The 23,141-nt window shown below is 42.5% G+C and overlaps 1 protein-coding gene and 1 long non-coding RNA gene across 2 annotated transcripts in view; both read left to right on the top strand.

Moving 5' to 3' along the window:
* Positions 1 to 23,141, top strand: part of LOC310846704 — a 69,131-nt gene that overhangs the window by 43,749 nt on the left and 2,241 nt on the right. The window lies entirely within an intron of this gene.
* SELENOF (selenoprotein F) lies at positions 38 to 22,980 on the top strand. Its single transcript, XM_083743623.1, has 5 exons — positions 38 to 190; positions 2,230 to 2,397; positions 17,480 to 17,543; positions 21,448 to 21,497; positions 22,036 to 22,980. The coding sequence occupies exons 1-5, from the start codon at positions 122 to 124 to the stop codon at positions 22,165 to 22,167; spliced, it is 483 nt and encodes a 160-aa protein (XP_083599749.1). The 5' UTR covers positions 38 to 121; the 3' UTR covers positions 22,168 to 22,980.

Raw genomic sequence — 23,141 nt, 5'->3', positions numbered from 1 at the left:
GGAGCGCCTGAGTGGCACTTTACTGTTTCCTTCTGATCAGGCGGGGTTTTGACGCCTTGCCGGTTGGAGGGGGGGCTATCAAGGCATTTCCGTTGGTGCCGTCGTCGGTTGGGGCGCCAACATGGCGGTGGGGAAAGGAGCAATGGGGTTCGGGCGCTGCTGGGTGTGGCTGCTGGCGGCGTGGCAGGCGGTAAGGGGAGTCTTAAAACCGGGGGTCGGGAGCGACGGGGCTCCGCGTGAGGGAGTGGACGGAACCGTGAGGAGACACGGAGTCACTTGGACCCAAAACCAGACCAGGCCTGTCTGCTTGCTTGTCGTGGCACCTGGGACCATGGCCGTAGCCGGGATTTTTGTTGGGGGCGGGCAGGCCTTTTGTTAGGGGGGAGGAGAACCTCAATTAGCTATGTATTTTTATTGATTTGTAGGGGGACAGCTGCCCCTCCTTGCCCCCACCCAACCCCTTGGCTACGCCCAAGCGTGAGACATCTGTTTCTGAATAAACAGCCGCAGGTTCAAACTGCGGATTTGTTCCCCTTGGTTTTCTCACCTTCCACCGTGCAGGAGCGCTAGCTTAAAGAAAACAATTGTGTGTGTGCATATAGACATGGGTGCAGCGGGGGGGGGGCAGACCCTCAAAAATTATTGAACAAACTGTGGTTCTGCCCCCCCCCCCCAAAAAAGGCAGAAGCAACAGGCGATTTGGGCGAACGCAACAATTTTTTCATCCTTCCCCAAAAAACCTACGCCCATGTATATATAGATATCTCCCTGGTTTAACTGGCCGCCCTTTTCTCTCCCCCTTGAAATGTTAGCCTCGCTGCAGATCGTATATTAGAAAACTTATTCCGTGGTTGATATGCGAGTGTGTGCAATAACCTAGAAACACGCCCCATGGAAGGAAACTGCTCAAGCCAGTAGGAGTTACCAATGTAACCCGTAATGGCTGAGATTCAAGTCTACGTGTTACAAACAGGATATGAAAGCGAGGAGCTTAATGGCAACTTAAACCGAGGTTGTGGACGCAACAACAGAATGTCTGGGCGCGCTTTTTTATAACTAGAATACAAAGCTGGAAATGAATGAACTGCAACTAAAATACTATGTTCATTTTTCATGTGCTCTAATCCTTTCCCTGTCCACCCCCCTAATATTCTTAAGGGGTCTGTTCTCCAGTCTTCAGAGAGAAGCTGGAAGCCAGGAAGCAGAAAAAAATCCTCCTTTTCTTCCACTGCAGTTTTAATCTGAAATCATAGATGCAGTACTGCTCCTGGAGCTCAGAAACAGATTGTGCTAATGAAATTTCCAGTTACAAAATGCACCTAGAACAATGGGAGTTTCGAACACTGCGTGTTACGTTGTAAGAGACCCAGGTTCGAAGCCCTTCTTAGCTATAAAGCTCACTCAGCATAGCCTGCTTTGCAGTGTGGGGTTGTTGTTTTTTATCGTAAGTTCATTGGTTAAAAAATGAATGGATGCCAATTCTGAACATTGAGCAAAGTTGAAATCTTTGGACATTTTGTGTTTTTAAAATAGACCTCACTCTCTCCCCGCTCCACCCTCATCATCAGCTGTCATGATACTATAGACATCAATGAAACTTGTGAAGATTGTAAGGCATTAGTGCCTGTTTTTGAAATGAGAAAAAAATAAGAACAAAGTATCAATTTAGTTTAGCAACTTGGAGTAGCTGTTAAACCAAAATGCCAACATTACCTGTCTTTCTTCTGCTCTCCTCTAGCTCTGAAGAGTTACCACAAATTTGTAATATGTGTTAACTGAACAGTTTAAATTATGTTAATCCATAATACGGGGGTTGTCAAAAGCCTGTTTTCTTTGCAGTCTTCAACTTGTAACACCGTGCACCCATTCCCCTATTTTAATAATTTACAGCACTTTAAATGCACTTTTTCTGGGAACTAATTCACATTGTGTCCAGTGGTGCTAAATCAAACTTGTATTTAGCATTGTCACTGTAATACATTATATTCCTACTTGTGTTTATGGCTAGCATTTAGGTATGCACTTTGTGCTGTTTTGTTGTACAGTTTGTGATCTTACTTTGTACATATCTTCAGCTAAGTGCCATTGCATAGATTTTTCAGTGATGAAGTGAGCTCAACTCCTTAAAGAAAAAGCTGTGTTATGAAGTGATGGTTTGTTACACTTTAGAATGGTATGGTTGTTCATTCAGATTTTTAAGTGAATTGTGCAAATCTTAATTGCTTTTAGGCATCAGTATATGGAGCAGAATTATCATCAGAGGCCTGCAGAGAGCTGGGCTTCTCCAGTAACTTGCTGTGCAGTTCTTGTGACCTTCTTGGCCAGTTTGGCTTAAATGAGCTAGAGCCATTCTGCAGAAAGTGCTGCCAAGAAGAAGCCCAGTCTGAAACCAGAAAGGTAGGTTGAATAATTAGATTTGAAGACCTGGACTATTATTTAAAGTGTGTTAACATGAATGAATTCCAGACCTAAAGCTAATTGTTTTATTGTATTTTTTTAGCAGCCATTTTAATACCGGTTGTTGACATGGTTCTATTGTTAATTTTATCTGTGATTGAGTCCCTTAATTCATGAATGTCACAACCCTCTCTATCTTCTGTCTGCTTTCTGCATCTTGAAAAATTGATGTATATTGCAGGCTTGAACAGAAGGGAAATGCACAATTAGTGAGGGAAAGGGTGGGCAGTTTCACAATTGCAGAAATGTTAATTTTATATCACTGACTTTGGTTAAGGGGTTTGGTAAAAGGGCTTGCTTTAGTATTATAACTATGTATTTGTCAATTTATATACTGGTTTACTGCCAAGATGGATGGGGGAATTTGGAAAAGTTCCAGCTCCGTGATCATTTTCCTTCCCACCCCTTGTGTGGTGTGTATGTGTGTAGTTTGTTGTCTCTACAATATTCTTTCTGAGCTGTCGTGATCAGAACTGGACGCAGTAAATCCAAATCTGCTCACACCATAAATTTATATAAAGGCATTGGGATACCGGCAGTTTTATGCCTTGCACAAAATGTGAAGAGTTCTTGTTCTGTTTGTACTGCTTTGTTGATAACAACAACCACCCAAAACTCTGTGTGGGGCCAAGTGAGGTTCCATTTTCAATTCCTAATGCTGTACTTTGAGTACCTATACTTATTGGTTCCAATGTAAATACATAATAGCATTCAGCAATACACAGACATCATGATATAGTTAAAGAAGGCTCCATCAGAAGCCCTGCATCCAAATATGCATTGCCATACAAGTGTGCAGATGTCTGTCCACATCGATCTGCACATGGGGTTCCAAATTGAGTAATGGAGTCTTTGCACAGAAGTGACCTTCCTGTACATCCTGTGCTCGATTGACCAAGCAATATTTGCAATAGATGTAGTGTCTGAAAGGATTGTGTTGCTCAGGTTAATATCTGCAAAATAAAACTTCCACAAAGTTAATGAGTCCAATGGGTCTGATTTATACTTTGGGAAATCTATTCTTATTTTGAAATTTCCAAATGTTTGTTGAACAGTTTTACAAAAAGTAATCAACTTTGAGAGCATCAGAAATACCTTGGATAAGCATTTTTTAAAAGTCTTGCTGTTATATGAGCAAGGAATAGAGGTTGAAACCATCAGGCTGTTAAGATTTAATGAAGCCACTGGTTCTAGAACACCAACTGACTGGATTTTTTTTGTTACAGTACATGGTATTTTGTGCTTTTGAAGGAATTTTGGGAAATCTACATGTCTTATGAAAATTCTACTGCTTGCAGACTCTACAGGATGGTATCATGGAATTACAGAAATCTTGGGAATATATTTGTATTATTTGGCTAAAATTGGTACTGCACAAATATTAAAATTGCACACAGCATATAATCTAAGAAGAAAGACCTGCACATTAAAAAAGGGAAGAGGATTCTAATCTTGCAGCTCAAACAATCTGTGGAGATGTTTTCCCCAAAAGGATTTGGGAAGCTATAGGTAATTGTAAATAATTATTTCAAATATGGAATCCAAAATAGCTTCCTGTGCTAGAAAGTATATAGTATATTCCATTCATTCACACTTCTATGGAAGTAGCTGTTCAGAAAAGTAATTGAATCAAATACTAGAGATGCTCATTGGGTATGTTTTAAAAAACCCTTTTAAATCCTTGGTGTTAAACCCCAATACTATTAAACTAAAATATCCATAGGCTAGAATTCATTTTGCAGAAAGTGAACAGGAAGCAAATGGGGAGCGGCAAAGGAGGGTTTGGCCCAGAAAACACATGTCCTCTGATGCCAACTTCTGTCACCAACCCCAGGATCACTTCAACAGCAAACTGGGGCTGCCCCTTCACAAACCAGAAGTGGCATGTGAATTGGACTTGGAAGATGCATTCCCTCTGACTCCAATTCTCCACCCTGCTATCAGTGACGACAAAGTACAGCTGCTCTTCTGCTAACATAGAAAAAATGACAGTATGCAAGTTGAGGGGGGAATGAGCTAATCTGAAGAATTTTTCCGTTTTAAATTGCTGCAATAATTGCATTTCCTGTGGATTTTCACTGTGGATTTTTCTCCTCTTCTACTTGTATACATCGTCATTTAAGCAGCAGTCATTTAGCTAGGGTGTGTGTATATCCCAATTTGTTCCCACTGAGAATCAACAACATCGCTTTGTACAAGACTAACCTGCTAATTTTAGTAGATGAGTTCTCCATATTCATTATACTGAGGGTGCCCTTTGGGTATTCCTGTTGATTCAGGGAAGGTCTTCAATCAAGTGCCCTTCAATTGTATGCTCAGTGTTTCAGAAATCCTCTGCTCCAGGGAGCAGCATTTGTCATGAAGAACTTATTTATAGAGACTTCAGAGCTGCATTACTTACAAATGGAAGCTTCTCTGAATATTTTATCTTGAAAAGAGGCATGAGACTAGACTATCTGCCATCTTCATTATTTTCAAGAACTGAATCCTGACAGTTTTTATCAAACAAATGTCCTGTGAGCAACAGAAGGAAACATTGGCCTTTGCAGATAATCTATTGTTGCTTTATATCCAAGTGCCTTCACTTAATACAGATGTGGGGATCTTAGCTAGAATCACTGCATTGTTGGGTGCAACTTCAACTCGTTCAGCTTCAGAATGAGTTGTTTTGATTAGAAAGAAGAATTAAGTTTGAGCAAACAGTTATCCATACTTATTCATCCCTTTTTACCACGGGCATACCAATTCATCTGGCATATGTGGCATGGCAAGCATCCCTCTCTCCTCTGTTGAGGACTCTGCGGAATCCAGTGTACAGAGCTTCCTTGCTTCCTGTTCCTCTTGTGGATTACTTCTGTTTCTTTTGGTCATTTTCTTTTTTCTCTCTCCCCACCCGCTTCCTACATATCAATCCCTGAGGGCCACCAGTTTTTCATGCCAAAGGTCTGAACTGATGGCTTACAGAGGGATGTTTTTCTCCCCGCTGGCTGCTCCCACCTGCATTTCTCATCTTTATTCTAGAACAAAATCAATGGATACAGAGATTGCTATGCATGCACACACCCCTCTGAACAACCAAATCTCTGCATAAGTTCTCCTACGTTGTACATTGGGGGCAATTTGGGGACTGGAAATTGCCACCAGATATTTTGGCTCTGACTATTTCCAGGAGCGCTTTAGGAAATTTTGAAAGAACAAACATGCCGTGGTTGTAGTAAGGACAACAGTGAGACTTTGTTCCAGAGAACAGCATGCTTTACAAATGGTGAACAGTCAGGACTTTAAGGTTAATCAAAACGGATGACTGAGAGCATGCAAGTGCATTTCTGCTGACCTTTCACACTCCCTGACTCCCATGCCTTTCAGGGTTGGTCCTCCATTCCGCTCTGTGAACTGTATTGTTTTAAGAATTTAAAACAAATCACGTTTGACTTGAAAGAGGCCTTGCTAAGTGCTAATTCAATAAAGTTGATGATATGAGGTCAGGCTGGTCAGAGCAAGCATCAAGAGAGTAACAAGCATAATTAACACTCTTACAAACTGAGTAAGAGGGGATATTTCTTACAAGAGTCCATTGTTTCATGACAGCTAGGGTTGCTGAAGTGGCTTCTTACATGGGCTTGCTGTAATTTATCAAATACTCAAGCAGAGCACCCTAATGTGCCCGACTGGACCCTTGTGGTCCCTTCCAGTTCTGTGATTCTATGATACGGGGGCGGGGGGGAGAGAAGAAGGAATTGGAGAAGAAAAATGCTTTGTTCTCATCATGAGAATATCACTCTTCTCCCACTTCTGCTGCCTGAAGATTAACTGCAGCTCTAGTCATCGCCAAAAGAAGGATGAGTTCAGGCTACAGAAGCAAAAGATGGCAAAGGGAGCCGAGCTGTTCTGATCATTTATGATCACTCTCAGAGAACCAGGAAGTGCTTTTTAGGGACACAGAAGACGAGTTCTTCAGGAACGACAGTGAGAGCAGCAGCAGAGGCTGCTGGCTGCCAGTTGAGGCTGCTGATCTGCTTGTTAGCAAACCAGGCCTCTGAAGCTGCATTGTATGATTTGTGTGTTTCACACACCTGTCTGTGAGGAGCATGAGAAGGGAAGACAGGTTTATCTCTCTACCGGTATGAGACTGTAAAACTGTACTCTCAGTTTTACGCTGTGGGTTCTTTTGCTCTCCCAGCTGAGAGAGAGCACCATGATTGCTTGTCTGTATATTCTGTAAATAAATTAGTACAGCGGTGCCTCGCAAGACGAAAATAATCCGTTCCGCAATTCTCTTCGTCTAGCGGTTTTTTCGTCTTGCGAAGCAAGCCCATTGACAGCTTAGCGGATTAGCGCTACAGCTGTCAAGCGGCTTCCAGCGATCAGCTGTTAAGCGGCTTATCAGCGGAACAGCTGATAAGCGGCTTAGCGGCTTAAGAAAAGGGCAAAAAAAGTGGGAAAAACCCGCGGGGGGATGCAAGATTTTTTTCGTCTTGCGAAGCAACCCCATAGGGAAATTCGTTTTGCGAAGCGCCTCCAAAACGGAAAACCCTTTCGTCTAGCGGGTTTTTCGTCTTGCGAGGCGTTCGTCTTGCGGGGCACCACTGTAGTTTAAAACTACAATTTCTCTAAGACTGTATTTGATTACATTTGTAAGGCTATCAAGAAAATATAAGCCTTCCAAACAAAAAGCAAGGTGCAGTTAAATCCATACTTGCTACTATGAATTATTTGGATCACTGCAGGTTCAGGGCCTATCTGCCCTGTACTTCATTTCCACTCTGTTTTTGTATTTGTACCAAATATGCCCCATTCCAGTGATCTGTGCATATGAACAGGCTTCCTCACATGTGCTTTGTGAAGAACTGTGGGCATAAATCACATACATACTTGAGTGTCTCCATATTCTTGTATAACTAATTGCACTTAATGCCACATAGGACTGCAGCTGGATTGAGGTGTTGACCCTGTAAGTACTAGCAATTTTCCATCGATGTTAGTGAAGGCAAGGCTTTATCCTCTTATACTGAAATGCCCTTTGCTCCTTGCAAAGAAGGAAATATTGCAGTAGTAATAAACAGTTACAAAGTATTGTCCTAACACTGGCAAATTTGCTCCAAACAATGCACTGACGACTTTCAGCGTCCGGAAATCCTGTATCCAATTTCAGACTAATTCAGAAAGTTTCTTTAGCAGCATTACTTTAGACAGCTGCACGTTGTAAGCCTCGCTCTCACCAGTGCAGAATGATGCTGGTTTCTGAAACACGGAAAGATGAAATGGAGGCGAAGGTAACTGTGCATGAAATTGTAGTAGTAGAAGAAATTGCCAACATTTTGCAGTTGCTGAAAATAGCTGCACTTAGGAGTGTCTGTTACCCTATATCATCTGATTGAATCAAAGAAGCTTGTGTCCTTAATTGCAGGTAAATATGATTGTTAGGAGAAGCCGGGCGCTCTTATGTTTTGGTTATGAATTGTACTAAAGTTGCATATAAAAATGCATAGTGCTCCTAAATCTGTAGAACCCACTGAAGCAATTTTAGCAAAGCTATTACATAACATTGTCAGTAACATCTCTTATTTACTAAATTATCACTTTGCGTTTTTGTAAAAACGGGAAGATTTCCATCAAAAGAGCAGCAATCTAAAGATATTCCAAGTCAACTTTTACAAATAGCGGTTTTTCTTAAAACCGAGTGATGTCTTTGTGCAGGTGGCTGCTGTTATCTCCACTTTCATGGATGGCAAACAATAACTTAAGGGCCTTTCTTGAGTTTTTGGGAATGACAGCCCTAGCAGAGCTATATGAGAAAGGGTTTTAGCTGAGCTAATGGTCATTGGCTGCATTTGGACATCACAACAAATCACTTTTGTGGTGCATTGTTCCCATTCTGGCTCCCATGCTTTCCTCCTCCTTTTCCCCCAGCACAGCTGCTTTGGTTGAAATATGCCTAGTTCTGTTGGGATATGGTTTATGAAGCAGACTCATTTCAACAAACCATAGTTATGGTACACTACAGTATAGGGTATTATCATCATTATTATCATTATTTGTACCCCGCCAACCTGACTGAGTTGCCCCAGCCACTCCGGGTGGCTTCCAGCATATATAAAATACAATAAAACCTTAAAAAGCTTCCCTATACAGGGCTGCCTTCAGATGTCTCCTAAATGTTATATAATTACTCATCTCCTTGACACCTGAAGGGAGGACATTCCACAGAGTGGGCACCACTACCGAGAAGGCCCTCTTCCTGGTTCCCTGTAGCTTTACTTCTTGCAATGTGGAACTGCCAAAAGGCCCTCGGTGTATCCAAGTTGAACAATGGGGGTGGAGATACTCCTTCAGATATACTGGGCTGAGGCCATTTAGGACTTTAAAGGTCAGCACCAACACTTTGAATTGTGCTCGGAAACAGACTGGGAGCCAATGTAGGACTTTCAAGACCAGTGCTATGTGGTCTTGGCAGCCATTCCCAGTCACTAGTTTAGCTGCTGCATTCTGGATTCATTGTCATTTCTGAGTCACCTTCAAAGGTGAAGCGCATTGCAGTAGTCCAAATGGGAGATAACCAGATAAATATGGTTATGTCCCTGGCTAATTGGGAATCAGAAGCGAATACTTATTGACTCTTGGTCACAGCTGCACTGGTGGTCAAGGCAGGAACATGGAACAGCAGAGAGAGGCTAGTCTTGCTTCCATCATGATAAATCATTGTTTATTGTGATGTCTGAATTACGTACTGAGAGCAATCAGAGGGTGTTGATGCATATGTGAGCTGAGCCTTGGAGCAACCTGGAGTTAATCTAGGTGATCCAACATGCTTTCCATAAGGGCCCATTCTTGGGTATGACTTAACCCTTGATGAACTAGTCCACAGTAGCTGTCAGTTTTCTGTTGCAAATTTATATCCAGGTGGTGGTGTACTAATGAAGAGTAATTTATCAGGTTTCTGAATTGAATGGAGATCCTTAAACTCGTAATGACGATAGCAGTGCTCATGGAGTGGTGGCAGAACTTAGCATGAGCTTGTCCCCACAAATGTGTAGGTCTTACACATAAGTAGCATGCCTAAGCTGGGCTGTGTAAGCCGTAGAAACCTAATAGAAGATATGTGTGCCTCTTTCGTTTTTGGCACAGCATTCATCTCCTTAAGAACTATCTCTTAAGTAGCATCACGCCAAGCAATAAATAATAAGATTTTTTTGGCAGGCGCAAATGCTCTGAATAACCCATGGCAAAACAAGTAATCTTGAAGTCTAATTTTGGAAAACAGAACATAAATTCACTGGGGCGGGGGTGGACTACAAAACCAGCAGTCCTGACTTAAATGGCTGTTTGTTAAGTTGGAGGAAGTTTCTTAATACAAGGGTTCTTTTTAGGAAATTACCATTTTGCAACCTTTTATGGAGGGAAACACTATTTTATAAGGTGCAAGATATTGACATTTATTGGGAGGATAATGCTCATTGCTGTTGTTTTAACTTTTGATAAGTGTATTTAGGGGGTTGCCTATACTACAGTAGAGCCAGAAAAATATGAAACAATGCTAACATAGTTATTGAATTTCCTTCCTTTCAAAGGAGACCAGGGTAGGAATTTTTCTATTCATATGGCTTCAGGTACTACTGGCTCTTAGGCCAACAGAAATATTTCAGTCATTGGTCAGATTCCCAGTGGTTGTGATCTGATCTGGCACATGGAGCTTTCAGCTACGTCTTCAATAGAATCCTTCCGTCCCAAAGATTGAACAACATTATTGGGTGGTAGCCCATGAGGAACAACAGCCTGCTGCCACAATGAAATATAATCACTGCTGGTATGTCAGGAGGACAGTTTGATCACAGCTATACTGTCGGGGGTCCTTTACCTTTTTTATATATAGAATATAAAGTCGTACCTTTGTATACATATCCCTCTGGATATGTAATCTTCGGGTTACAGCCGCAGCAAACCCGGAAGTGTATACTTCCGGGTTTCACTGCGCACACATGCACAGAAGAGCTCAATCGCACCGTGCGCAGAAGCGCACCTCTACGTAATTTTCGGGGGGGGTGAACGGACCCCCGGAACAAATTAAGTTTGTATCCGGAGGGTCCACTGTATATAGAATACAGCCTATGTCCTGTGTCTGCAGCATCTGGATTTTAAGTTACCTTATACAGTGGTACCTCTGGTTAAGAACTTAATTCGTTCCAGAGGTCCGTTCTTAACCTGAAACTGTTCTTAACCTGAGGTACCGCTTTAGCTAATTGGGCCTCCCGCTGCCACCACACTGTCACCGCCCGATTTCTGTTCTCATCCTAAAGCAAAGTTCTTAACCTGAGGTACTATTTCTGGGTTAGCGGAGTCTGTAAACTGAAGCATCTGTAACCCAAGGTACCACTGTATTTTCCCTCCCTCCCCAGTCTTAATCATTCTCGAATTAGGAAGATGGTTCTGATGTTGATGTAACAATTCTTTAACACGGTGGTGGTTTTAAAATATTTTTCCTTTTATGCATTAGTCAGCAGTCAGATTAGTGTGATGTCTTCCTTGAGCTTGCTTTCCAGGGAGATTTGTGCTGCAGGGTATGCCTGAAGCTAACTTGCTTGCTGCGCTTGGAACTGTGACATTTGGTCGGTTGTTCAGCTCTGTGGACCAAGGCTCTGCAGATAATTGCAGAAGAGCTCAAGGAAACCAGAACGCCGCTAAAAAGGAACCCCTCTATCCTTTCTTAGATATATATTTTAGGCAACTTTCAGTTTCTTCCCTTCATTTCACTGGAAATATAGCAAGCAATGAAGATGTAAAAGGTTCAGTATTAGGGTTGCCATATGTCCAGAATTTCCCAGACATAGCCGGTATACAGCTGTGTCTGGGTGGAAATCGCTTAAGTGTCTGTGAAAATCTGGACATATGGCAACCCGTGTTGGCAGTTTCCTTTAAAAATAGCTCAAATTTTGCCAAATTTGTCCGGATTTCTACTTTTTGAACACTGGGAACCCAACTCAGTGTAGATATAACAGGGCCAAATCCCAAGCAGACAAGGAGGACATGGTTCTTCCTCTTCCCTACACAGTTTCCTCTTACAGCTTTTGCTCTAAGAGTTCTGCAACCAAAGACAGCTGGCTTTTCAAGCTGAATGGCAGCCTCTTTCTTTGGTAGCAGAAAGAGCAGCAGAGAAATGGAAAGCAAAGTTCTGGCTCTGAGTGTGTTCTCTCATATGCACATGTACACTCCTTTAAACCTTACACATAATGCTGCTTGTCTCTGGCACTTAACTAAGCTGTCAGACTTGTTCCCCTGTCGGACATGTTCACATCCTTGCGACTTTTTAAAAAAAAAAGTGGGAGGGGTGTTGCCCGTTTGCTTGAACCCCATTCAGTGCTTTCACGTTCTCCTGTATGCACACACTTCTCAGAAAAGGGCAGAGGGAGCCAGAATGGACGGTTGCCATTTGCATTCTGCTTTTTCCATAATGCAGTGCTAATGGCAACTGCCCTTTTGTCTGGCCTTAGAGCTACAGGAGTTAAACAGCCTGCAGAGGAAAAGAACACACTTGCGCTACTTTCAAAAGCAGTGCTAGGAAGACCCTTCTGTTCCCTCACCCAAATATCTCTTGAGAGCACCAGGGCAGCATCTGTGGGTGTTTCTCATAATGGTGGGAAGTTGGCAACTTTGGGATGGGGGGCACTGTGGAATGGGAGCATGGCAGCAGCCCCCGGAGTGCCAGAAAAGGGTATGAAGGGGTGGGGAAAATGGGGGATTTAAGCAATGCATGTAAGCAGAAATATTGCTCCCCATCCTACCAAGGCTAATATGCCAGTATATGAAAATCCTTTTTACAATAACTTGATAAATCCACTTTTCCAGTAACTATTCACTTTCAAAAACCTATTTTGTGTAGCAAAGAGATAAAAGAGGTAGAAATATTTGAACGGTGCGGATCTTTGAGAATAACTTTATCTGGGTTGCCATGCAGTTCAGAGGAATTGATAATAGAATGCATTTAGTGCTTTGGGCTGATTTTACTTTGAGTGACCTGATTTCACTTCATTTTAAAGTCTGTTTCATTCTGTTACACTAATTAAAATGCAGCTGTCAGCTTTAAGGATTTTGACTTTTATTTTTAGTTCTATGCAGCCTTTATGTCTCTGGGCTACTGCCAGAGGCTCTATCAAAGTAGTGGTAATTGTTCATTGGGCCAGATTCTCATCTTGCTCATGACAGTATCAATTGATAATGATCCTTCTCCCCCCCCCCCACCCCCCGGTTTTCCCCAGTTGTCATATCATTATTACAAATGAAACTTTGGAATTTTATTCAGTATTTGCCTGGCGTGACCATTGCAGCTGAGAGTAAAACATGGATTCTGGGTATTCATATAGCTTCATTTTATCTGGCTTATGGATAAAATGAAGAACACCTAAAAACAGAGAGAAAAATAATAAGTAAAAAACAATTATGCAACTCCTCCCATTTGTCTCTGTTTGCCTGCTCTTTCCCAGAAACCAAAATGGTAGCTCCTTTGGTAACAGCTTGTCTTTTATTTTACATACTAGCCATATATTTATCAGAATTTTAGTCAGGAGGTTTTCATGCTAACCAAAACCGATGAAAGTTGGAGTCCAGCAACATATGGAAGGCTAAAGTTCTTTAATTGATATGTAAATTCTCAAATGTGTGCATATATTTACTTGTACATTTATTTTGTGGATTAATTCAGATAAATGTGTGTACTTTCAGTTTTTAAGTGATAAATGTTTCTTTCCAGTGCTACCTGTTACTTGGTTTACATGCTACTTATTCCTCTGCTAGTATTTTCTGATTTGCTATTTGGAATTTGAATAAGAAATTTGAAATTTTTGCTAATTACGAGGGACGTGGGTGGTGCTGTGGGTTAAACCACAGAGCCTAGGGCTTGCTGATTAGAAGGTTGGCAGTTCGAATCCCCGCGCTGGGGTGAGCTCCCGTTGCTCGGTCCCTGCTCCTGCCAACCAAGCAGTTTGAAAGCATGTCAAAGTGCAAGTAGATAAATAGGTACCATTCTGGTGGGAGGGTAAACAGCGTTTCCATGTGCTGCTCTGGTTCGCCAGAAGCGGCTTATTCATGCTGGCCACATGACCCAGAAGCTGTACATCTGCTCCCTTGGCCAGTAAAGCGAGATGAGCGCCGCAACCCCAGAGTTGTCTGCGACTGGACCTAGTGGTCAGGGGTCCCTTTACCTCTACCTTTACATGAATTCAAGTGGTTTAGAATTATCAGTTGGCCTTGACTCTTTGCAAGTATCAGTAAAAACTCAAGCTATCATTTGTCAGTGTGAAATACCATTGCAGTTGAAGTCTTGGTTTTTATAAAATAGCTGTCAAATATTTTGTTAATAGTCCAGCATACAGATATTACTTGGAGAATGTTTGACATGATAATTAGCAGAGAAGAATTTTCAGCAGCAAAATTGTTGCCAGTCATCCTGAGAAAAGCCAGATAGAAAATTCTCAGCACTAATATTTGTAGACGATACAAATACAAAGGGCATAGAAAGCATTTAGACTCACTCTGGGTCAAACTTGACAGTTTGCTTGTAAATCCAGATGGTGAAATATACCCAGAGAAAGGTTAATTGTTGCTTGTACACTAAGGAGTACTTAGAAATGTCAGAGTATGTGAAAAGCTGAAATAAACATAGAAACCTTAAGTATGACATTGCTTAATCACATGTACAGGAAGATTAAATTCAGCTTACTAAATTAATTCTAATTAGACTCTTGCAGCTGAAACAGCTTCAAATAAAACCTGGAGATAATTTTATGAAAATTTCTCAAATATATTTGTAGAACTGAAGAAACATAATTATTTTCTCTTGAAGTGGAAGTCCATGCTTACTGATGGTTCACAGAGTTTACTTATTCACAATTAACAGTCTTGTGAACTTCAGTATTTTTTCTTTATTCCACCCTTTTTCATTCCTCTTCTGGAAAGAAGAATTGACTAATGCGGTCACACAACAAGTGCTTCTTCATCCCAGTTGTTAGTCACAATCCACACAATTTTTGATGTCAAAATGAAGGACAAAATTCAGATCTGACTTGAAACTTGGTTTTAACAAAGTTGGCAGTTCTTCAGTTTAGGTAAATACCAATGCATCAGATACATAAATGAACAGGCTTACTGAGATTGCTTGCTTTTGCAGACAAACTCTTAACTAACGCAGTGATCATGGTCAAAAAGAGTCGATGGCATGGGAATTCTGTCTTAATAATTATGAAAAGTATTGCATGGGGCAAACTTTGGTTAATGGCAATAACCATTGTTGCTATTGAAGGTGCTACTGTGCAATGCCAGGCCAATGATTCATAAGAACACTGCCATCCATGACTTGATCATGGATGGAGGACTGGACCTGGCATGTGTAACAGAGACTTGGTTGGATGAAGCAGATGGGCCTGTCCTTGCCGCTGTTTGTCCACCAGGTTTCTCTTACGCACAGCAACCCAGGCCTTGTGGGCAAGGGGGCGGGTTGCAGTGATTTTGTTAAAACCAAGTTTCAAGTCATTAGTTTGCACCAGGCATCCTATTGAGAAGACCCAGTTCTGGAAGTTGGGCAATAGGGGCAGTACAGGATTCATTTTGCTGTACCGACTTCCCCACTGCATCAAGGATTCCCTGCCTGAGCTGCTTCAGGTTGTGGCGGATGTTCTCCTGGAGACACCTCGTTTGGTTGTCCTAGGGGATTTTAACATGCACGCCAACACGACCTTACAAGGGGCCGCTCGGGACTTCGTGGAAAGCATGGCCTCCATGGGGCTGTCCCTGAATAAGTCTGGCCCAACTCATAGCCGTGAACATGCCTTAGAACTGGTGGTCACCTCTATGGATGTTGGTGATCTGACACTAAGTAAAAGCGAAACTAAAGAAGTGCCATGGTCGGATCACTAGGAGCTGGGGGCACTGTTATACAGTGGTTCCGTTCCTTCCTCCTGGGCTGTGTTCAGAAAGGGGGGGTGAGTGTTCAGACCCCTAGGCTCTCACTTGTGGGGTGCCTCAGGGTTCTGTCCTCTCCCCTATATGCAGCCACTGGGAGAGATCATCAGGGAGTTTGGGCTGGGTGTTCATCAATATGTGGATGATACCCAGCTCTACCTCTCTTTCAAATAAGAACCAGTGGAAGCAGTGAAGGTCCTGTGTGAGTGTCTGGAGGCGGTTGGAGGATGGATGGTGGCTAACAGATTGAGGTTGAATCCTGACAAGACAGAAGTACTGTTTTGGGGGGACATGAGGTGGGCAGGTGTGGAGGACTCTCTGGTCCTGAATGGGGTAACTGTGCCCCTGAAGGACCAGGTGCACAGCCTGGGAGTCATTTTGGACTCACAGCTGTCCATGGACGCGCAGGTTAATTCTGTGTCCAGGGCGGCTGTCTACCAGCTCCATCTGGTACGCAGGTTGAGACCCTATCTGCCTGCGGACTGTCTCGCCAGAATGGTGCATGCTCTGGTTATCTTGTTCTTGGACTACTGCAATGCGCTCTTTGTGGGGCTACCTTTGAAGGTCACCAGGAAACTACAACTAATCCAGAATGCGGCAGCTAGACTGGTGACTGGGAGCAGCCGCCGAGACCACATAACACCGGTCTTGAAAGACCTACATTGGCTCCCAGTACGTTTCCAAGCACAATTCACAGTGTTGGTGCTGACCTTTAAAGCCCTAAACGGCCTTGGCCCAGTATACCTGAAGGAGCATCTCCATCCCCATCGTTCTACCTGGACACTGAGGTCCAGCGCCGAGGGCCTTCTGGCGGTTCCCTCATTGCGAGAAGCGAAGTTACAGGGAACTAGGCAGAGGGCCTTCTCGGTAGTGGCACCCGCCTTGTGGAACACCCTTCCACCAGATGTCAAAGAGAACAACAACTACCAGAGTTTTAGAAGACATCTGAAGGCAGCCCTGATTAGGGAAGCTTTTAATGTTTGATGGATTACTGTATTTTAATATTTTGTTGGAAGCTGCTCAGAGTGGCTGGGGAAGCCCAGCCAAATGGGTGGGGTATAAATAATAAATTATTGTTATTATCAACCCCAATCGAGAATAACTTAAGATGCTCTGCTGGCCCGGAGGTCCCCATTCCACCTCTCAAAAGTGTGGATGAGCGAAAGAATTGCTGCGCTTTGTGGAATTGTAGAGTTGTAGAGAATTGGAAGAGACAGGGATCCCAAGGGTCCTCTATTCCAACCCCTTACAATGCAGGAATCACAACACGGGGAAGCCCTGTTGTGGTGAGGGGCTGAGCCACACTGGGATTCACTGGATTACAGCAGGCCTTATTGCTAAGCCTGCTCCAGGCTGGCATAGCTCACAGCAGACCTTTACCCGCCCACACCTTCTGCTGTGAGCAACGCCACCCTACCTGTCACAGGTTTGGATTGCTCTGTCAGTTGGGGGGGGGGGGATATTGGTTTCAACAGAATGTCAGTGCAACTGACTTTCACTGGATGCGCACCATCACATTTATGAAGATGTAACTCACCTTGCTGCATGAAGTTGTACATCTTCTGGTTCATCCAATCTTATAGGTGACTTTGCTTGGCCTACAGAATGTATTTGTGGTCTGTGAAATGGAAAGTTAACACATAGGTGGTATTCTGGTGGTATTGTGGTCCTGCCCTTCAAACAATAACTTCAAGCATTTGCTCTAGGAGCATTTAGGCTATCAACGCTGAGTCCTAGATGAATTCATTTTTAGTGAATTATTATTCTGAACAGTGATGCCACGGAAGCCACCTTCTCATGTTGGAAAATTGGCAATTCTTCTAAATTTACTTACTTCCCTTCCTAATTTCACTGAAGCCAATAGATGCTGTATTCAGAATAGATTAGGCAGGTCATCATTCTTTCATTAGACTTTGAGTTTTGAATAGCAGAGCGATAATTTTGCAACCCAATAGGAATAAAGGGGTTTCTCAAGGGACACATTACAACCTTCTTATATATACATTAGTTGTGTCATTTGTTTAATTGATTTAGTATTTTCTTCCCTAAATATATTTTTTCTGTTCTTTTGCAGCTCTATGCAGGGGCAATTCTTGAAGTGTGTGGATGAAAATTGGGGAGGTTCCCTCAAGTTCAGGGTAAGTGAATTTGTCATTTGTCATTTAAGAATGATCACCTAAAGGAAGACCTCATTGCACCTGAATTTTTTGCATGGATCCTAAAGCAAAACCCTGTCCTATTGTGAATATACATAGATATGGCAACTTACTTTTGTGTGAAACATATGAACTCCAAGTAATAGGAAAGGGCAATGGAAAACACATGTCAGATTATTTTTTCCCTAGGTGAAGTAAAAATTGAGCTGCTAATTTTTTAAAAGTAGTTGTCTGGAGGTACTTTTCTCTATCGTTTTCATTAGCCTTGTTTTTGAGCAAGTACATTTTTAACAGACAAGTCATGTGAATGCAAAATGTCACATTCACTTCCTACATTTGGGACTTCATTAACCTTTTTGAACTGAATAAAGCCAGTCATTTTATGACTCTTCTGCCTGGCAGACATCTTTTTTCCCTGATGGAAGAAGTGGGTGAGATCTTGCTCATCATACGTGGAGGATAGAAACAGAAGCAGAGGAAGGAGTGAGGGTGGCAGTCCAAGGCCACCGGATTTCCCCCTTTTGTCACAGGTTTTTCTGTGTGTGCATTATTCACAATGCTTTAAAATACCCACATGTGCATAGCAATGCTTGAGAAGAGAGTCTTAATTGGAGCAGCTTTAAGTTCTATTCTGCCAACTAACCCATCATCTGTGATTGATAGGTAGTGGCTTTCCTTTTTTTATTTATCAAGCATTTATTTAAAGCAGTGTTTCCCAAACTTGGGTTTCCATGGGGTTTTTTGGAGTACAGCTCCCATCACCCCTGACCACTGGTCCTGCTGGCTAGAGATGATGGGAGTTGTAGTCCAAAAGTTTTGGGAAACACTGATGTAAAGCATTTTTATTCTGCTCTTTGCTGCTTAAAAAAATCAGTAGTAAGATCGTGACGAAGCTCACACTCTAAAAGGCATAATGCACAAGGAGAAATGGGGGGGGGGGCAATCCTTTGTGCAACTTCTTAAAGTTACAGTTATAACTGCACTTCCTCTCGTCCCCCACAGCTTTATTATCGAAGCCAAGGTGATGCTCCTGGAGGTTGCACCCTCCTGGAAGGTCAGCCTTGCTAGGCTTGAAAAGAGCCTAATTGCAGCTGGCTTTGCCTCTCCCCCCCCAAAAAAAAATGCCCCCTCTAAAAGCAGCCTCTTGGTGAAGAGGAGGTGCTGGTATCTCCTCCCACCCTTGTTCCTGATGTAGACCTTTCCTGGTGGGTACCGGTTTGTGGCTCACCTAAGGTGCCAGAATGTCTGGGGCGAGCCCTGGGGCCACCCTGTTGGTGCTTCCCCACCCCACTATACAGTCTTGGGCATGCCTCATCCTTTGAACCCAAAAGGCCATGGACTGAACCTGGGACCTTTTGTGTGCAAAGAACATGTTCTGCTGACCTATGGCCCTTTCCCAGATGGCTCTAGTAGCTCCTTAAACTAAGCCTCATTCAGCCCTTTCTTTGTATGAAGTGGCTCGTAAGACCTGTCTTCACCCTGATGGGTTCTTTGGCATTTTTTTTTGTGGAGTTAACCCCCCCGCTTTTCTTTCTATGGGGATGCAGACCATTCCTGCATTCTGCACACCTGTACAAAAATCTTCTTGCATCTCAGCTCTTCCTGTTTGTATAATTTAAGCCACATTTGTAGCTTGTAGGGGGACCAAGTTTGCCCTATCCTTTCATAGCCAGGTTGCCAGCAATTTGAGATTACACAGTGGAAGTGCTGCTTGTCAAGCTGTAGCTGCACCTCTTTGCACATTGCAGTTGGTTTTAACCAGTTCTTTTCTTCTTTAAAAAATGTTTAGGGGTACTCTCATTTCCCTACTCATATTGAAATACTGCCCCTCAATGAAGCCAAATTCAGATTCACAGAGTGTTTAGGGGTATGTGTACCCCCAGATAAATGCAGTGGTTTTAACTGATGGTGAAAGATGGATAATAATTATGTTGTTATTTATGGAATTTCTTATTTTAATGCTGATTCTTTTCTGGGGTGGTTTCCTTGCTCTTCTTTCATATGCACACACTCTCGGGGCTAACAAATAGAACTTTAGCAGATAGGTTTTCATCTTGCATCAGTTTTTTCTCTGAGCTTTTGAAGCTCACTCATCCTCGGAAAGCTTCCCATGTTGAGAATATCTCATCAGAAAACGAAACTGTAGCAGGTTGTCTGCAGGGTGTTTTTTTTTAACCAGAAGATGTCTCAATTCATTTTTCACTAGATTTAGAAAGCTGCCAGTGCTACAATATGTCTGATAGTTTAAGTTGACATCAAACATAGCAAAGCTGGTGTTAGATTTCCCCCCGCTACCCTCCTGCTTCATTTTGTTCTCCGCATAGTGTGATCTGTTCTGTCTAACATCATTGCACCACTGAAACAGAAATGTGTCAACAAAGAGGTGTGCACAACTGCTAGAAACACTAGATGCTTTTAGGCCATCATTTGACCAAGCAACTTGCAGCTCACCTGGACAACTTAACAGTGGGCCTCAGGCGAGCAGCTGAGGGACATGTTCATCCGGCAGCTGCCATAGTGCAGAGCTTTGCAGCTACTGCAAAGCTGTCAACTTTCCCCTTTTCTTGCGAGGAGTACTATTCGGAATAAGGGAATTTCCCTTTTAAAAAAAGGGAAAAGTTGCCCGCTATGATCTATTGTCATACAAGAGACATATAGGGAGAAAGAGCAAACATGCAGTGTTCAAAACTCCCATTGTTCTGGGCGCATTTTGCAGCAGGGAATTTCATTAGCACGAGCCGTTTCTGAGCGCTGGGTGCAGTACTGCGCCTAAGATTTCTGATTAAAACTGCAGAGTGGAAGGAAAGGAGGACCTTTTTCTGCCTCCCCACTTCCAGCTACTTTCTGAAGACTGGAGAAGAGACCCTCTTAAGAATACTAAGGGGGTGGGCAGGGGAAGGACTAGACCCTGTGAAAAATGAACATAAGATTTTAGCTGCAGCTCATTCATTTTCAGCTTTGCATTCTCGCTATAAAAAAAGTGCGCCCAGACATTCCATTGTTGCACCCATAACCTGAGCTTAAGGTGCCCTTTAGCTCCTAGCTTATATATCTCCATTTCTAACACTGCACATATGCAGGGACAGGAGATAGGGAAGGGCAAATTAAACAGGAATGTGGGACCCTGTTTTTCCATCGCACCCTTTTTTAAAAAGAAAAAAGAAAAAGAAAGCCTAACGATTAGTCCAGAGTGTAGTACGACTGTTTCCAATCTTTCTCCCTGGGGTGGGTCACAACAGTTCAAAGCACAACATTAAAAACAGTTATTATTTATTTGAAATGCTGGTTGTTTCTGCCTAGTTGCATCTGACATGTGCCTTCTTCAGGTGAGTGAAATAACTGGTGAAGGCAAGGGGACATGGAATGGGAAGCAAAATGTCATGTGCACATTTAACAACATTTGCTTCCTGGTAGAACAAGTATCTGTGTATATTAAAAGTCTACCAGCACATCTGGGGTGCCACAAAATAAACCCAGGAAAAGGGTTGTTCAATAAGTGTCTGGTTCTTGTTCCTGCAGATGCTGTCTATATGTGACACAAGTGGGTATTGCAAGTCTGGCCCTACCATAGGATACAAGAAGGCTGCTGCCTTGGGCAGCGGCTGCAAAGGGGCTGGGAGTTGTGCCAGAATTGTGTCATTGTGTCCTTTGCCTCAAGCAGCAAAATGTCTTGAGCCAGCCCTCTGTATTGCCATGACTTGTTCCTGTCAGGCAAGAGCAGAGGGCATAACAGACACTACAATTCCCTTCTGCAATATGGTGAATTTTAGACTACAATTATACATATTTCTGTGTTTCATCTCGACTTTGAATCTTGTTCATAAGGCACAAGAAGAAATGCTCATTCTGTTTAGAATAATTCTTTCTCTTTGCCTCCACATTCTAGCTTTCGTCAGGAGCGACAAGCCCAAACTGTTCAGGGGACTGCAGATCAAGGTTTGTACTAGTTTCTGTTTTTTTGAATATTAATTTAAACCTGTCAAATGTTACCTTAGTATTGAATGAAGATGTGAATTGTGCATCTGATGGGTGGAAATTTTCAGTGGAAGGGGACAGCTCAGTTGGCAGAGCAAGAGACGCTTAATCTCAGGGTTGTGGGTTCAAGTCCCACATTGGGCGAAAAGATTCCTGCATTGCAGGGGGTTGGACTAGAATGACCCTTGCGGTCCCTTCCAACGCTACAATTCTGTGATCTGTAAATAACTGATTAAGCTTAGTATGGGGAGCACAGCAATACTGAGTTTGTACATCAGTCCTGAGTGCATTTTGTCTTTGAAAATAATAGCTATGCTGGTGGCAGTTCATTCTGTCTGGAATCAAAGTCTTGCATATAGTAGTCATTGTTTCAGAAAATCACCCTACATAGCTATACATTCAGAATGTATGTACTTTTGGAAGCAAGAAAGTGAAGGTTGAGCTTGCCAGATGTGTTGAATCCAGGCAGACAGTAACTTTGGATTTCTTTCCTCTGCAGTACGTACGTGGTTCTGACCCCGTACTGAAGCTCTTGGATGACGGTGGGAACATTGCCGAAGAACTGAGTATTCTCAAATGGAATACAGACAGCGTAGAAGAATTCTTAAATGAAAAGCTAGAGCGCCTCTAAAACAAAACAAAAAAATCTTGATTATTATGTTTTGGGTTTTTTAAAAGATTTTATTTCTCACATCATTTTTCATCATGGTAATCTTCTCAGACAAAGTGTGATAAACCCCGGAAATCATTCCAGCTTCTGCATTAATTTCAGAGCCATCCCATACTGTGTGGTGCTCAACATCTTTTAATTAGGAGCTGAAAGCTTCAAGCACAGCACATTTGACAAATTGGCAGGCTGAACAAATGGCCTGTCCTGGTACATTTCAGCTCATCTTAGTGGATGGATATCATTAATGAAATGCTTTGAGACAAATGTAATGCAAATACTGAAATTTGTAATAATTGGGCCATTTATTTTTACTGGCAAAGCCTTATTTGTCAGCTCCCAATAATTGAGATGATTACTCTGCTTTTTTATTTTTTTAATACACTGCCACTCTTTGTACAGCCATGGGAAGTTGGAGCCAAATAATATGTTCTCTGCCTCCCAAAGAGACATCGGTTAGCATTTTTGCATTTTGTATTTCCCAGCTGTCCTTTTTATAGAACCGTTATTTGCAATACTCATAATGAATGCCTGCTCTGGAAGAAGAAGAAAAAAATCATTTGTAGTCTTGTTCTGACGGTGGAACTCGTGATCTGCAGTGACTGTAGAATGCTAGGGGAATGCACTTTAATGATGACTACATCTAAAACCTCTAACAAAAGGCATGTGTAGGTCTGAGGTCAGGTGCACTTTCTTAGCACAGTTTAACCATTCAACAGACATGAGTTCCCTGGAGGGGAAAAAGTTGGAGAGGGCAATAAAATCTGTATCACAAAATCTGTATCGAATGTCTCATTCTTCAAAACATTTTGCCCGAATGCACTTAAAGGTAACTGTTTTGCTATAGGCCAGTTTATCCAATAATTTTTATCTTGCAGGACTGGGATATCTGTCAAAATGGAATGATAGCTTAAGAATAGAATCAGTTTTTAGCCGGT

Source organism: Podarcis gaigeae, assembly GCF_964106915.1.
Source record: "Podarcis gaigeae genome assembly, chromosome: 6".
NCBI lineage: Eukaryota > Metazoa > Chordata > Lepidosauria > Squamata > Lacertidae > Podarcis > Podarcis gaigeae.
The sequence above is the reverse complement of the archived record's forward strand: the minus strand, read 5'-3'. Positions and strand labels throughout refer to the sequence as shown.